Source organism: Lethenteron reissneri, chromosome 26 (genome assembly GCF_015708825.2).
Source record: "Lethenteron reissneri isolate LAM-NWPU_2019-01 chromosome 26, ASM1570882v1, whole genome shotgun sequence".
NCBI lineage: Eukaryota > Metazoa > Chordata > Hyperoartia > Petromyzontiformes > Petromyzontidae > Lethenteron > Lethenteron reissneri.
Genome location: NC_083804.1, coordinates 6,343,606 through 6,360,640, shown reverse-complemented (window position 1 = coordinate 6,360,640; position 17,035 = coordinate 6,343,606). Strand labels below are relative to the sequence as shown.

The 17,035-nt window shown below is 48.7% G+C and overlaps 1 protein-coding gene across 1 annotated transcript in view; it reads right to left on the bottom strand.

Annotated features, from left to right (window-relative positions):
• LOC133347554 (nuclear receptor coactivator 3-like) overlaps positions 1-17,035 on the bottom strand; it is a 178,022-nt gene that overhangs the window by 59,802 nt on the left and 101,185 nt on the right. Inside the window, 1 exon segment of the mRNA XM_061559918.1 lies at positions 305-410. Coding sequence (XP_061415902.1) covers positions 305-410 — 106 coding nt within the window.

Sequence of the window (17,035 nt, the reverse complement as noted above, 5' to 3'; positions counted from 1 at the left end):
AAAACCCAGAGCAATCGACAACAAAAAAATACTCGATCCATTCGTTGTTGTATCTGCAGAGGCAATCTGAAGCCGGTGTGTGTTCAGGCTACCTGGTGCGCAGCAGAGGGGAGAGCAACAAAACAAATTGCTGTATTGTACTTCTACGCCGCCGACTCTAGCGCTCCCCCCCCCCCCCCCCCGCTTTCACCGAGCAGCATTTGACCACGGAAGCGTGGTCAAATAACTCGGGCGACCCACACGGCATGGGGAAGGCCCTCATCCAGCAGTGGACTGACAAAATGGCTGCTGTGTGTGCACATACCTGGGCCCGATTGGCTCGGAGCCGGAGAGCTTGCGCTTGCGGGACTCGGCAGGGCCAGGCTCGGCCGCCCCCTCCCCGACACCGCTCATGATGCCTCGCTCACCTCCTGCGATCACAAAGACACAGACAGATCCCCCCCCCCCATGTAACCATTGATAAGGACTTTTGGGGCGCGTGCTTTTCGTGAGCACACACGGACGCAAGCAAGGTGCTGAAGGCGGTGGTTGTACGGCCAGCGCGGAAGCCATCCGCCTTTGTCTCCCCCGGTGCCAATGCCATGACGGTGAAATATTTATTACCAAGTCAACCCAAAAGGAGGCCGATTGCCAGTTCTAATATTGCTCCCGCCACTGAAGTCAGCCGTAATGAGGAATCAAACTCAGATGGCAGCGTTGGTAGCGCAGTGCAACACGCACTCTCGTACCACACGTACACAAAAGCACCGTTAAGGTTAAACACTTTTACTTAGAGCCGCTTATGTGCAAGATTATACTTGCAAGACCAGGAGTCCAGAATACTGTAGCAATTTTTTTAAAAGTTGTGCCTGATCACAATCCACTCCTCATAAGCCCTCAACAATGTACACGTGCCTCCCCCTTCGTTACTCAGCAACTTGCAATGCGGTCGCACACCTCCGATTGGCATGGCTGGCTACGTACGGTGCGAAAGAAGTTTAACATACACATATGTTTTATGAATCCGAACTTCACTTCAATGTACCATTCTATGAATCAAGATTCGTATTTATCCATTCACAGTCGTGTGATTCGTACACAAAACATTTCCCGCGTATTTTCTCGGAGATCAAAATGTCAATGGGTTTTCACCGAGTCCACCAAGGCCCGCTTGCACAGGACGCAAGGAAGAAGGCGGTAGCGGTCACCTTGGCTGCCTCTTATCTCGGTCCAGTTAGACACAGAGCCAAGCAAACTATTATTAAATCTGATGATAGCCATGCAACGGGAGTTACCGACCATCATAATAATTATCGATCTTAAAGGATGCATTTAGCAATCAGAGATACCTACTGAAACGTTGCATTCGTCTGCGTTGTATGTAGAATGTGCAAAAAACGAGTGAACTCTGACGTGTCAAACCTACGCAAGCTACTCAGAATCATCACACTTCAGTCATGATCTATACACTACTGGATGAAAACTTTCCCAAGCCATCACCGTCTCGCATTTATTTACAAGGCAAGAATCTGACAGGCACCTGCGTACGAGATTATTTAATGGCTTTATCTTTGCGGTCTGTTCTCTCATCTTGGCTGCAACTCCATCGATAGTCTCCATTGTACAACAGAATCAGAATCTTCTTCTTGGTTCTTTCGGTAAAGTCACGTAGAAAGAACCAAGAGGATGAATCCCTGCAGTCACGAAAGCTTTAAATCGAAATAGAATCAGAATCTATTTAGACTGGAGGAATCCGATGAGCTACGAAGCCCTTTCACAGATGTCCAACCCATTTAAAGAGAATACAAAAATATACCCATACACAGCAAGATACAAATGCTACCTCTACATTTCCATAATTACCCTCATCAACCATGTATGATGGCTTGTATTCATTCCAGCACTACTAATCACCACTTTGTGGTCTATTGTTTGCAAACAGCACTGTGGCTAATTGAGAATAAATGAGGGCTTGTCGCTTCTTATTGATACAACTCATCTGTTCAAGGCCCAAACAATGCAAGGATGATGTTTGCTACTGAATACTGTATCCTGAATGGCAGATATCGTGGTCTGGCAATCTTCGTGGCAAAGTGCATATTAGTCTCGACTGATGAATATCATTATAATAGTATTATATATTTCTTCGTTGCTATTCTCGCAAAATAACATTTGATCCGTCGGTGTCATGGCATGAGACAGAAGTATCCTTTTGATTCTCTAGCAGAGCAGCGCAACACTTCGTGTTAGACAATGGTCCATGTAAGCAGATATCAGAGCTCTGATCTCTGCAAATGGTTCTGCATACACAAGTGAGGTTCGTTGCATGAGTCTTTATCTCAGAGCTGTAACAGAACCAAATTTCATGCAATGTTATCTTGGCAGTCATCGGTGACCAGGTTGAGACCATTATAACTCGCCACGCTTGAGGAACCAGGCAGCAGCCTGGATTCAAACCTCGCATCTCAGCAGTTACCAGCTCATTCCTCTGACCCCTGGATTCAAACCTCGCATCTCAGCAGTTACCAGCTCATTCCTCTGACCCCTGGATTCAAACCGAGCATCTCAGCAGTTTCCAGCTCATTCCTCTGACCCCTGGATTCAAACCGAGCATCTCAGCAGTTTCCAGCTCATTCCTCTGACCCCTGGATTCAAACTGAGCATCTCAGCAGTTTCCAGCTCATTCCTCTCACCCCTGAATTCAAACCTCGCATCTCAGCAGTTTCCAACTCATTCCTCTGACCCCTGGATTCAAACCTCGCATCTCAGCAGTTACCAGCTCAGTCCTCTGACCCCTGGATTCAAACCTCGCATCTCAGCAGTTCCCAGCTCATTCCTCTACCCCTGGATATAAACCTAGCATCTCAGCAGTTTCCAGCTCAGCCTTCTGACCCCTAGATTCAAACCTAGCATCTCAGCAGTTACCAGCTCAGCCCTCTGACCCCTGGATTCAAACCTAGCATCTCAGCAGTTGCCAACTCAGCCCTCTGACCTCTGAGCCACCGGGCCACCTCTCGTCCGAACATTACAATTGAGACCTTATTGCCGTACAAATCTTTAGGCCAAACACCGTTTAAATTCATATTATTGTTTGCTAGAGAAGAAATGCACGAGCAGTAAGTCAGAATGCGCAAAGTTCATCCGGCATCACATCCCGTGGCAATCTGAGCACAGCCAAACTGCTCTTCTCTTGGAAGCTCGGCTGGAAAAGCGGACTGCGCTATCTTCCTCGATTGTCCCCACCTCGTGCACAAACTCGGCGACACTGCAATCGACGCCTCCGTCGAGGGGCGACCTCGACGAGCTGCAGCCGCTGGCTCGAGGGCGAGGCCCCGCCGCCGCGAGGTTCACAGCAGCAGCGGTCCGAATGCTTCGCCACGTTCACAGCCGCACACCAAATAAAACCCGCAGTCGCACACAACTCGAAGCAACGATATGGACGTAACTTGCATCGATGTGTTTTAGTCCTCGGTTGAACATGCCAGGTACAGCAGTGTTCTTTGCAGGTAGATGTAGAGAATGTAAGCATTGCAACAGAGTGCGAGGAAACACCAACTTTCAGTGCCGTACGTAATTGTCGTGAGTAATTGCACGAATCAAAAACACACATCACCGCCGCTGTCATTAACTTGTCAGACAATGTGTTCCATATCCAGCTACGGTTTGGGTAATGGCCCTACTTCACAGCAGCAGGGAAGTGTAGGTGTGCATTCACCCATTGTTTAGCATCCAAATGCATTACGTATATGTATGCCTGCAATGGTGTGCTGCTTGATTCTATTACAAATGAGAGCTTTACCACACACGTATATAATTCAAAAATTTAGTGCCTTTGGTAGTGCCCTATGAAAGACATGTAAATCATATTCCAGTCCTGCCAGCTGCAGGAACATGGCCAGCACAACCGTACAAATCAAAATGTGAACGGTCTGAATTTCATACCTCCCAGTTAACACATGAAATACAGGACCCCCTCCTCCTGTGTTCTCTGGCATGGAGAGGACATCGATGGCTGAGTTATAAGAAATCAAATCACGTGCTTAAAATCCAGAATCGGGCGTAAAAATGTGGCGTGGGAGTTGTAGCGTAGTTATTCAACGTCAACATCCCAGATGGTGGCATTCTAGCAAAAGGATTCCACAGTTCACTGCCAACAATTCGACATCACCGCTACCACCAACAACCCTAGCCCCCAAACTGATCTTACTCATTATCATTTACTACTATAATGAGCCAAGAATGTCTGTGTGTCCCACGCGTGACGTCACTCCACGTCGGCCAGCCCCCCTCATTAATAATCATGAACAGGTAAAGTCCTCCACATGGACACCCCTCCATTAATAATAATTAGCGGGTGACGTCACTCCACATGGGGGAGCCTCTTCCTCCCTCCTCAGCGTCAACTTACAAACCCTCACGACAAAGGCAGAACCCTCACGTCACGCGATCTCCGTAACGCTATTGAGACGTAGAAGTAAAAAGGACGTCGTGATGAACAAGGGATTATAACCTTTAAATTAAATAACTCTGTCACCGCGGCCTTACAAATTGATACAATGAATATCACGTCGCGGTCTGCTTTTCGGTTGCAAGTTTCAGATTTACTACTGCAATACACCCGTCCTTGGACGGGCAAAAGGCTAGTTCTGATATAGCACTTATAGCACTCTAACTGTACGACTGAGAACAGCACACGGTTAACATTAATGTGAGCAATATCTCTTTCATTGCATTAATTTCCTTTGTAAATTCCACCATTACCAACCAGCTTGTGCCGGACACCTGTAAATAAAATAACTAACGTGTCTTTACTATCCAGGTAGTTTAACACGAAGCAGGTTTCCTCAAGATCGTAGCATTTGTAACCTGATAAAAATTAATTGCTGTGACTGTTTGGATGCCGCAGTTCATTGGATGATTGTTTTGATTCGAAAGAAAGAGGCTTATACGGGTCATCTATAAATGTATAATTCACGCATTATTAAATAATTATAATCTGACAGCAATTTCATCTACGTAGTTAAAATGTTCGTAACATATTTCGCATGTGCTTATGTTTTTTTTTTAAATCGAACAACCCGAGCGATCTGCAAGATCACACGGCAGTAATATTCAAAATGAACGCAGCCGAGATGCTGACAAAACACACAGCACTCTCTCGACTCTCAATGCGGCCCGCGTCACCAACGCCATGGGGTGTGCAGGAAGAGGTTAAGCGATGAAAAACTTGTTCGCTAAAATCTTCATGCAACCAAGTGCATGTGGAAATATATACAGTTTTATTGACGCAACTGCTAAGTATCATTCTTTAATAATGCACGATACCTTTATAGACTGGCTGCTTTCTGAATGACACGACGGGGTCACTGTGAATGGATATGTGCACATACTGTACCTATCAAACATCGATGCACATTTACAGCACTTAACGGCCATCGATAAAGGTGCCGACTTTTTTTTTTATCGGATTCTCCACAATTAAAACGGACGAGGAAATGGATGACGCATCACCTAAAGTTTCCCCCCTACAAAAGACCAAATCACCCGGCAAGTCCGTTGAGCGCGAGGTGCCCTAGTGTGCGAAATGCGAGAAACGTGTCGGTCATTCGCAGTCCCGAGATCGCTCAGTGGTTCCAGAAGGACGTGAACAACAATAACCACATCTTTTTAATATTGCGTGCATAACGTCACAAAACATCGCGACAGCCCAGCTTTTTTTAATATATATCCTCAGGGACCCCCCGTGACTATATTCGTTTATCAAAGAATGCTCAAAGTCAAGGCAATCCACTCGCTGTCAGGCAAACGCCTCAAACCATCACGTGAATTTAGGTGAATACTGGATATGGGAAGGTCAGCGAATGAAGGTGGAGAGACCGAGCTATGAATATCTCATGAACATATTGGAAATCTATCACCGGGAATATTTCTAGACTTGCCGAAAGTACCTCCTTGGCAGCTTTTCTGAGTCCAGTTAAAAAAGCCACTGGGGCCATCTTGAGCGTGATTCCCTAAAAAAAAGCGTTTACCTTTTTGCGGTCTAAAGAAAAAAAAGACAGAAAAAGGCAAAAGTGCAGCCCTGAATTTTTTTGCGAATGCCCCAACAGGCAGAAAGGCCTCCACTAGAAGGAGCTCTAGAGAGCCACTCCGGAGTGTATTTTTTGGCCTACGAGACTCGGCGTACCTAACACTTTACCTCGGCACGTGCAACCTTCGATCGACTAACTGTGGTGTAGCCATGTATAGACTGTTGGGTGAACATAGCAAAGTAGATTCAAGAAACTTGCCCAATGTTTAACAGCTGCCACGCCGATAGATCGAACCGGTAATCTCCGGATTGTAAGTCCACTGTGCAAGCCATTACACCACCGCGCAGCGTCCCCATGAAGTAAACTGCCCTCGAAAGAATGTCACACGCAACAATCTCACATGCTCAATCAAAGGGGGCTTTTAGCAATTTACTACACACCTCACACCAGGGACAATGTTTAAAAAAAAACTAAATGAACACAAACTCTATTTGGAAAAGACTTGTATATACGTTTCTGTACGAGAAAAAAACCATTAGCACTGTACTTACAGACAATATGATCGTGGTTTCTCCCTCAATTAAGTTAAATAGAAACGTTTGTCCGTTTTTTTTATGTCTTTTCCCCCCAGTTTATATGCCAATTGTGCCATTAGTATCGCGTTACGGGATGAAGAATTAATCCGGATCTCTCACAGAGCAAAGCAGTTTGTTTACTGCCCAGTGCTAATGGTGGTAATTCCACATTTCTATGGTAAGGGGGGGGGCGAGTCTTTCCACAGGACAAGCGCTCTTGAACTTCCAACAACGTAGTACTTGTTTTATCACCCCGACCCCCGATGGGGAATTGAATCCTTGTGACCTTACGTTCGCGAGCCGCGACGATATTGCACTTATTACAATCAAAACATTTATATTCTTTGGGTCTTTCGGTAAAGTCACGTAGAACAATTTTTTTTACAAAAAACTACCACGTTTCGATCGCAGCACAAGCAATCATGTTGCGATCAAAACGTCGTAGTTTTTTGTTAATTTTTTTGTTCTACGTGACTTTACCGAAAGACCCAAAGAATATGAATTCCTGCAGTCACGAAAGCTTTAAGTCGAGATCAAAACATGTGTTGCTCATTGTGAAACCAGTAATGGAAGATATCTATTTTTTTTAAGCTGTATATTTTTCTTAAGGGTAATAAGATCTACAACACGGCTCACCTGGAGAGGGCAGAACAGTAAACCATCTCTAATCTAAATGCCAGCAATAAAAAAATCAACACTTAATGGCTCTGGGTGCCCCCCCCCCCAAACTGCCCACTGCCAAGACACAGCCCAAACACTGAACTCGAACATGCCTTGACTTGCCTCAAAAGCCTCCTAAAGCCACGAAAGTGGGCCGAGCCAATATAACCACCGGGCGGGCAGAGGGTGTAATCATCTCCGCAACTCTTGAAGAAAGTGTACCATCAAAGCAAAAAATATATAATAACCTCTCCATGAACGCAACGTCAAAAATAACAGTCCGTGTGACAAGACACCGGGCTGAATATTTCTAAAACGCGGTAAAGCGTTTTTGAATATAGAGACGCGACAAACTGGGGAGGGCCCGGTGGTGCAGCAGTGTTGTAGCGGGCGCTCTGCACACTGAACTCAGCACCGTGGAAAAGCCATCCCAAGTAATACCGATCAAGAGAGACGGACAAATGAAGATTGTTCAGGATGGAGAGGCATAGGGGCGACGGGGCCTGGCATAAGAGACAGCAGATGAAGTGAACCAAAGATTAGAAAATAACAACAGAGGCGTGCAAACGTACAAAAAAAATTTGAACTATTTTATCAACCGTTTCACTTTTACGATAGAAGTTCAAGTAAAGATCGCATTACGTAAATTGGCCACGAAAGCCAAGTTACAGAAACCGAAGACTTGCTGCCCCAGAAGGCACGCCACTGACATCTCACCACTCCCTCTGCACAACTCACAACGTGGCCCAGATCTTCTGACAGCACTTGCCCCAGCACTCTGTTAAAGTCTACACGGGGGAGGGAGGGGGGCTCTTTGTATTTGGTGCTCGCTCACAGCACTTGTCCCAGCAGTCTCCGTGGCTGCTACACGACAGAGATTAATTGTGAATGTAGTGGCATCCCGAGTTCGATTCAAGCTCATGGTCATCAATGCCAGTGACGATTTATTCGAATCGGTCCTGGGCCTTCCCTAAGTCGACTAAGCCTCTAACGTCTACATGGTGCGGTGTGTAAAGGCATCAGCACTGGGGGGAGACAAAGGCGGACGAGCGTGGTGCTTAGGGCTGGTCACCCACCACAACGTCCGTCCGTCGTGTGCCGCGTGCCAACCTTAAAAATGGGTGCTCACGAACGGCACTTGCCCCAAAAATGTCTTAAGGCTGTATGGGGGATCTTTGTCTTGTAGTGTTGTGTGTGTGGGTAGCAGTTAGCGCTACAAACCCGGCGACCAGAGTTCGATTCCCGTGTGCCGTGCCGGCATTAACGTGCTGATGCTGCTGCTGCTGCTTACAGCACTTGCCCCAGTTTGACGAGGCTATATGGGCGGGCGGGAGGGGGGGACAGTCGTCTTTGTGGCATGGCTGTCAACCCCTTATCAGTGCCTACCGTATTACAGACCAATTCAGACTCTTATTGATCACCCAAGTGCCCCTTATACATCTCAACGTTCATCCGACAAAGTCCCATCACAAGGGGGAGAAACACAAACAAATAAGACAATCACATTTTAATGTTTTGCCCGTTCTGAAACAGCTGTACGCCGTATGGGCCTGCATACTCGATTTCCCTTGCACGAGAATATGGAGTTAAAGCATGTGGGGGTCCACAGCGATGCGCTGGTGGTGGTGGTGGTGGTGATGGGCAGCCCTCCCCAGGGCTTCAACTCACACAGCAGACAGGCCGGAGCGGCATCTCAACACGTGCCCGCATGGTGTCGTTGTTGTTGTTCAAACACCCCCCCCCTACTCCTCAACGAAACAACAACATCGTCATAAACACCGAGCCACAATTCTAGATTTGAAGCTTTCGTGACTGCAAGGATTTATACTCTTCGGTTTTTTCGGTAAAGTCACGTCGGTAAAAATACAAATAAATAAAAATTAAAACAATAGAAATAATAGTAGAAATAAAATAATAAATCACGACGTTTCGGAGGCAACACCGAACCACAACCCATCCCCGTCAACAAGGAGAAGAAGGGCCACCACCACCACCACCACCACGACCACCACCACCACCACGACCACCACCACCACCACGACCACCACGACCACCACCACCACCACGACCACCACCACCACCACGACCACCACCACCACCACGACCACCACCACCACCACGACCACCACCACCACCACGACCACCACCACCACCACGACCACCACCACCACCACCACCACGACCACCACCACCACCACGACCACCACCACGACCACCACCACCACCACGACCACCACCACCACCACCACGACCACCACGACCACCACCACGACCACGACCACCACGACCACCACGACCACCACGACCACCCCACACTCAGCAGCCTCCAAGTGACCGTGGGTGTCCCTGGCGTTGTGCACTGCACCACCACCCACAGTGGGCACGGAGATCCATCGGCGTCTCTCGCTTACACAGCCCAAAGGGGCTTCTCGTGTCGTTGTTTTATTTTGTTTTAATATATCTATGTTATGGCATAGCAGTCTTGAAACCAGCACGATGTTACTGTTTGCAAAGGAAGTCGGCTTTTCTCCACGCGTTTGGCATCAGACCGCACGCGCGCAACTTTTTATAATTCTCTCTCTCGTCTCTTCTCTCTTCATCGACCGACTTTGGCAACGAGACAATAAACAACAACGACGAATTAACAACAGCACAAGACCCGCACAATGCACATCCATAATCCCAGCTCAACCCCCTTATCATTGCCCCCTATAATCACGGAACAATTCAGACCCCAATACTGGCCACCCCGTGCCTCTTATAACATCTCGACGTTCATTTCAAGTTTCAAGTTCATGTATTTGGTATAGCCCTGTGAGCCATTCGGCTCTTGAATCGGGTGCAACCGCAACAAACAAAAAACATGAACACATCTTAAAGTGACTCTCTGACCGAGTGCAAACAGAAAATCCAAGAAAAGACAGCAAAATATTGCAGACAAAACACCGCACACCATCCCTACCAAGTCCCCGTCACAGGGAGAAACGCAAAACAGATAGACAACAACATTTGTGTTGATCACATATCGAAACCGTCTGACCTCAAAGCTCAGTTTCCCTGCACAAGAACACGGGGCAGAGACCCCGCGTGGGTTGACAGCTGTGCACATCCATCACGGAACGCGACTTCAAGTTCGATAAAACAACAACAACTTCTTGGCCCTTTCGGTAAAGTCACGTAGAAGGGAAAGAACCAAGAAGATGAATCCCTGCAGTCACGAAAGCTTTACATAGAAACAACAACAACACCAATATCATCCGTACCCGACACAGAAACCTTCCCCCCTCTCCTCCATGCCTTGATGCCAGTGACGACATAAGACGGGGGGGGGGGGGGGGGCTGACTACGTCACAAAGGCCCCCCACTACCAAACGGCAGTCGTCTCTTTAAACACGAGAGACAAAGGTGGTGGTGGTGGTGATGCAAGAGAGAGGATGGATGAGAGGAGGCTTCTCCAAACAACGAGTCCCACTATTGTTTGTGGCAGGCAGGCAAGTAAGTAACTAAGTTACAACTAAGTAAGTAAGCAAGTAAGTAACTAGCTAAGTAACTAAGTAAGTAACTAAGTAAGTAAGCAAGTAAGTAAGCAGGCAAGCGGCTTGTCACACGCATCTCGTGGCATTCGTCCAGCAGCTGGCAGCTCCAGCCCGATGAAGAAGAAGGGTGGTGGGTGGGTGCACGACACACACACACCACCATCACCACCACGCCTCCGTTGTGTTACTATTCAACTTCCTGCATTACCTTCGCTGGGTGGCGAACGCAGAGTCGGTGTCGGTCGGCGGGTGGCCGGCCTGCTGCTACAGCAGCAGCTACAGCAGCATCAGCAGTAACAGCTGCTGATGTAGCTGCTGCTGCAGCTACATCAGCAGCTGCAGCAGCTACTGATGTAGCTGCTGCTGCAGCTACATCAGCAGCTGCAGCAGCTACAGCAGCTACAGCTGTAACAGCAGCTTCAGCAGCAGCTGCAGCAACAGCTACAGTAGCAGCTGTAACAGCAGGAGCTGTAACAGCAGCAGCTGTAACAGCTGCAGCAGCTACAGCAATAACAGCAGCAGCTGCAGCAGCTGCAGTAACAACAGCAGATGCAGTAACAGCAGCTTCAGCAGTAACAGCAGCTTCAGCAGTTACAGCTGTAACAGCAACAGCTACAGTAGCAGCTGTAACAGCAGCAACAGCATGGACACCGCTAAGGAGCCGCCACCCGCCAGCAGATTGCTGCCCCCCGCCGTCCGCTAGCGACGAGCTATGCCATTTGGGGTGGGGGGTTGTGGGGGGTGGTGGGGGGTGGTGTGGGGTGGTGTGGGGGGTGGTGTGGGGGGTTGTGGGGGGTGGTGGGGGGTGGTGTGGGGTGGTGTGGGGGGTGGTGTGGGGGGTGGTGTGGGGGGTGGTGTGGGGGGTTGTGGGGGGTTGTGGGGGGTGGTGTGGGGTGGTGTGCGGGGTGGTGTGGGGGGTGGTGTGGGGGGTTGTGGGGGGTGGTGTGGGGGGTTGTGGGGGGTGGTGTGGGGTGGTGTGGGGGGTGGTGTGGGGGGTGGTGTGTGGGGTGGTGTGGGGTGGTGTGGGGAGGTGGTGTGGGGTGGTGTGGGGGGTGGTGTGTGGGGTGGTGTGGGGTGGTGTGGGGGGTGGTGTGGGGTGGTGTGGGGGGTGGTGTGTGGGGTGGTGTGGGGTGGTGTGGGGGGTGGTGTGGGGTGGTGTGGGGGGTTGTGGGGGGTGGGTGGGGTGGTGTCGGGGGTGGTGTGGGGGGTGGTGTGTGGGGTGGTGTGGGGTGGTGTGGGGGGTGGTGTGGGGGGTGGTGTGTGGGGTGGTGTGGGGTGGTGTGGGGGGTGGTGTGGGGTGGTGTGGGGGGTGGGTGGGGTGGTGTGGGGTGGTGTGGGGTGGTGTGGGGGGGGTGTGGGGGGGTGGTGTGGGGGGTTGTGGGGGGTGGGTGGGGTGGTGTCGGGGGTGGTGTGGGGATGGTGTGGGGTGGGGGTTGGTGTGGGGGGGGGTGAGAGGTGGTGTGGGGTTGTGGGGTGTGGGGGTGATGTGGGGTGTGGGGGGTGGTGTGGGGTGGGGGTGGTGTGTGTGGGGGGTGGTGTTGTTGTGTGTGGTGTCGTGGGGGGGTGTGGTGTCGTGGGGGGGGGGGGTGTGTGGGGGTGATGTTGTGTGTGGTGTTGTGGGGGGTGGTGTGTGGGGGGTGATGTTGTGTGTGGTGTTGTGTGTGGAGGGTGATGTTGTGTGTGGCTGCCGTGGCGTAGACAGCAGTGAGTGAGTGAGTGGTGGAGGAGGAGGAGGAGGGACGAGGTCGCGCTCGAGATGTTGATGCTCCCCGCCCGCCGCTTTGGGGCAAAAAAAAATTGCGAAAGTCTCCCGACTGTAACAACGCGAGGAGTGACGAGGAAGTTGCGTGGCCACGGGCCCCGGGGCCGGGGAGAGTTGCAAGTGGTGGAGGAGGAGGAGGAGGGCTGGTGGGGTTGGGGTTGATTTGTACAGTATCCACAGCTCGCTTCACAAAACCTCCCCCCCTCCTCTCTCTCTCTCTCCTCCCTCTCTCAGCTCTCCTCTCTCTCCCCCCTTCCCCTCGCTATCCAAAGCAGCAGCAGTAGTTTCAACAGCAGCTTCATCAGCAGCAGTTGAAGCTGTGTTTGTAGCAGGAGTTCCAGCAGCAGCATTCGTAGCAACAGTTAAAGCAGCAGTTGCAGCAGTAGTTGTATTAGCATCAATTGCAGCAGTAGTTACAGTAGTAGTTGCAGCAGTTGCAGCAGTAGTTGTATTAGCATCAATTGCAGCAGTAGTTACAGTAGTAGTTGCAGCAGTTGCAGCAGTAGTTGTAATAGCATCAATTGCAGCAGCAGTTAAAGCAGCTGTTGTAGGAACATCAATTGCAGCAGTAGTTGCAGCAGCAGTTAAAGCAGCAGTTGTAGGAACATCAATTGCAGCAGTAGTTGCAGCAGCAGTAGTTGCAGCAATTGCAGCAGTAGTTGCAGCAGCAACAGTTGCAATAGTTGCAGCAGCAGTTGCAGCAGTAGCAGCAACAGCGTCCATCAGCATTCGTTTGAGGTTACATTTCCCTCTCGTTGTTCAGGACCATTCCCAGGCGACGTTAGACACACAACGTGATATATCCAGCTTCAACCTGAACTAATTCAATACACATATTAGGTAGTGCATTTTTTTTAAACAAAAATAATGCTGTTACATGTTGAGCAAGATGCCTTCTGACCCACATTTAAGGCTCTAAAACTGATGGGTTTTTTTCTCTCTTAAAGGTTAATTTAAAACAGAAATGAATATGCAAAGACAAAAATGTTAAGGGTCAATTAATGGGGTGAGTGCACAGCCAATAATATATTGGAAGTCACACTGCCATAAAGTGTTGTTTTTTTTACCGTTCTGCAACGAGCTGGCCAATTAAAACATATTAAACTGCATCGGGTGTGTTTTAAATCATTTATCAAACTGAACACTGCAAGAGCACACGTACGCGCAAGAGATGTCACACATTGCATTCGGACAATAGACGGGACAGGTTCAGCACATCATCCATCTGCGGTTGATAAAAGAGTGTACCACTTTGTGGAGTCGATTACAGAAAAAAAAACAGCCCCCACTTTTTTCATAGTGCAACATCCAGCGTCATGGACGATAGAACAGCGGTCGTATATTTCACAGTATCGTGGAAAAGTGGTCTGCGTTTATACACAGACACACAAATCCGGGGGGGGGGGGGAGGGAATAAAATGCGTAAATCCAACAGGGGGAACTCACAAAGCTTGAAATCTCACGCTTTATCCAGTTCCCTGCATAACCGGTCAGGCAGGCCCTGCTATTGCTGATGCTGCTGCTGCTATTGCTGCTGAATTCTTTATCAACATTCTGCATCTCCACTGACAAGACACCCTCCCATCCTACTCACAATGCGGCACTTTATTGCAAACCGTATTATTTTTTCCCCCAGAAATTATTTTACATTTTAAACTCCACGGATGCAAGGAGGGTCTCGTGAAAATGTTTCTTTTTTTCAAACCCACGTCCACATTTGTTTCCCGTTGCTGCTGGCAGTCGCATCACAAATGTTGCAACGCGGATTTAGGCGACATCCACTTCGACGGCCTATTTTGAGGAACCCATCAGCTCACTTCTCAAACCCTGCTGACTTTTTTTTCATAAAATGTAGGAAATGGAAAAAATTAAAATTGCGTTGCGTATTATTTAAGCGCTGCATTATGTAACCGTATCCGCCCAATCGTCAATCCAAGGGTTTCCACGTGGGCCACTCACCGCCGCCATGCGGGTTTTGTGCGAGGGTTATTTGACCATACTTCATTCACCATGCTGGTCGGGTGTGGATTGGTCAAGTCGAGTGATCAAATACGTGGAAGCACAAAAAGTACAGTACAGTACTGCAAGGCATTGTACAAGTTTCTGCAATGCCCCCTTCTGCTCGCAATGTAGATCACAGCAACTAAACAGGATGTCTAAGTCATGGTGGTCACCCATCCACGCATCATCCAGGCTCAAGCCTGCTTTAACTTCTGAGATCTGATAGGAACTGGTGAATTCTGGGTGATATGATCATAGTTAAAATCCATTACAATTCACTTCAAATAATTTTTTATCAACCTATGATGATTCAGTAGTGACTCTAATAACCAAACGAGTGATGCCAATTATAATTCTATTGTGGAAGGGCTACAAATTGGACATTTTGTAACAGTATAATGAAGTCATATCATTTTATTTATTTAGAACTGCTTTTTGTGTTTAGGTTGTTGTCTTTCTCCCGCACCTCCGATTAGCACGATTGGCTACATACAGTGTGAATAAAGTTCAATATAAATACAAGCCTATGCCTCAAACTAAAAACGTCCAAAAACTCTGGCTCGCTCGAAAGATTGTGGCCTTCATGATGGTTTCACTCACAGGACAGAGGCTACCACAGGACGCCAAAAACAGTGTTAGACGTCCTGTGGTCTAACACAGTTTGAGACGAGGCTCAAAAGAAAGCTGTCTCTGGTGTGGACCAATCAGTTTCAAGGACAATGCATATATTATCTGAGAGTTTTTTGTTTGCATTCTGACCACACGCATCGTGGTTAATGTAGACATGATTCATTGTAAAAGGTTTCAATTTGGTGTTTTAACATCTTAACACCTGTTTTGTTGCCAGAAAAAAGGGGAAAACATATTATCATATTTTGATACTGGCAAAGGAGGTCCCATGATGCTTTAAGTCTGTTGCCAACGATCGCTTAAGAATATACGATGGAAAACACAAATTAAACCAAGTCATTTACATCCCGTGGAGTGTGACAGTGCAGCTGAAAAGTGGCCGACTCTCTCTACCGTTTCATGGTATTTATGTGACATAAAAACAGCCATCGAAAGGAAGGTGGTGAATATTTATGAGCCATCTCCACTTCGCAGGTACCGCAAAATGTGCCAGAATCCACTTTTAATTTCCCCTTGACATCAGCGTCGTTCAAAACAGAAAAAAGCGTTTTGTTATGATCACGAAAAATATTATTTGAGAGACATTCATTACACTTCGGGGTTTCACGCGAATAAATAAAGCGGTTAGTTAGCGCTTCTACCAAGTAACTGCGAATTAATTCTCAACGAGCCCAGCTCGAGAAACCTGCGCGTTGGAATCCATTGTACTTGTTTTTTTTTAGAAAACAGCTTGCATTCAAGCGTCTCTTCACGCGCGTGTGCGTTAAAGGGCTGCCATTGTACGGGGCGTGAAAAAGTCCCCAGCGCCGATTTTCCAACTGTTTCAAATTACCGCCTTCCTGCCAAGACAGAGGTCCACGAGAATGTTTGATCGGCGAGCAAACTTTTCCACCGAGCGGCCGATTTTCTTTGGGAAATGCACGGCAGACTGGCGCGTGCCCCGCACACGCAACGTTTAAAATGCGCACTGTGCGGAATTAAAAAGTTGAAACTTGGAGGTCCTCGTTGGCATGGTCTGAAATCTCGAGCCAACCTTTTCGCCAGGCCATTGGCAACAGAAGAGGTACATGTGGGGCCACGCCGCCTGAACCCGCACTCTTCCCACGCATGGCCTTCTTACGGCTTTACTCACGAGCAACACCCACAACCTCAGGCCAAACCCCCTCAACGCCTTTCTTTTCCTGTCCTTTGGGTTCAAACCCAGGACAGACAGAGGGGAAAAGGGAGGTTAGTGAAAGGTGAACAGATGGAGGCGGTGGACATGGGGGGGGGGGGGGGGGGAGAGAGAGGCCGGTCAGAAAGCAAGAGAGAGAGAGAGGGGTGGATCCGACTCGGGGGCGGGTGACCCACAAAACAAAAGGAAGTGGCAGTTGTAGGAGCTGTGTCACACACCAGGCAGTGGCTTTTGACAGCCTCTGGTTTCCGATGTGCGGCCTCAGCAGCCAAGCCAATGCCCTGATCGGCAGAAAGAGCTTGCTTGGCTTATGAACGCACTCCTCCGTTCCAAACCCGGTAGCCCCCCCGCCCCCCCATGGCACTTATTTTAATCGCCGGCATGGCCAGTCGCGTTTGATGTCTATTCAAGTAGTTTTATATTTACGCGCATTCTTGGCTGCTATTGATTTCAAGCAGAGGTTCAGTAGTGCCGCTGTGGCACATGCGCGCTCGACTCGCGATTGGGGGAAGGTTGCAAGTTCACATCCTAGTCGTGGCTCAACTCGGTACCATAATCTATTCATGATAGATACAATAAATACCACTTTGTGGGCAAAGGTACAAGCGAGCCATTAACCCCCACAGGAATTGTCGTGGGCGGAGAATGAAGTGGCCGAGGCAGAGAATGGCTCGTGGCATATGAATGTG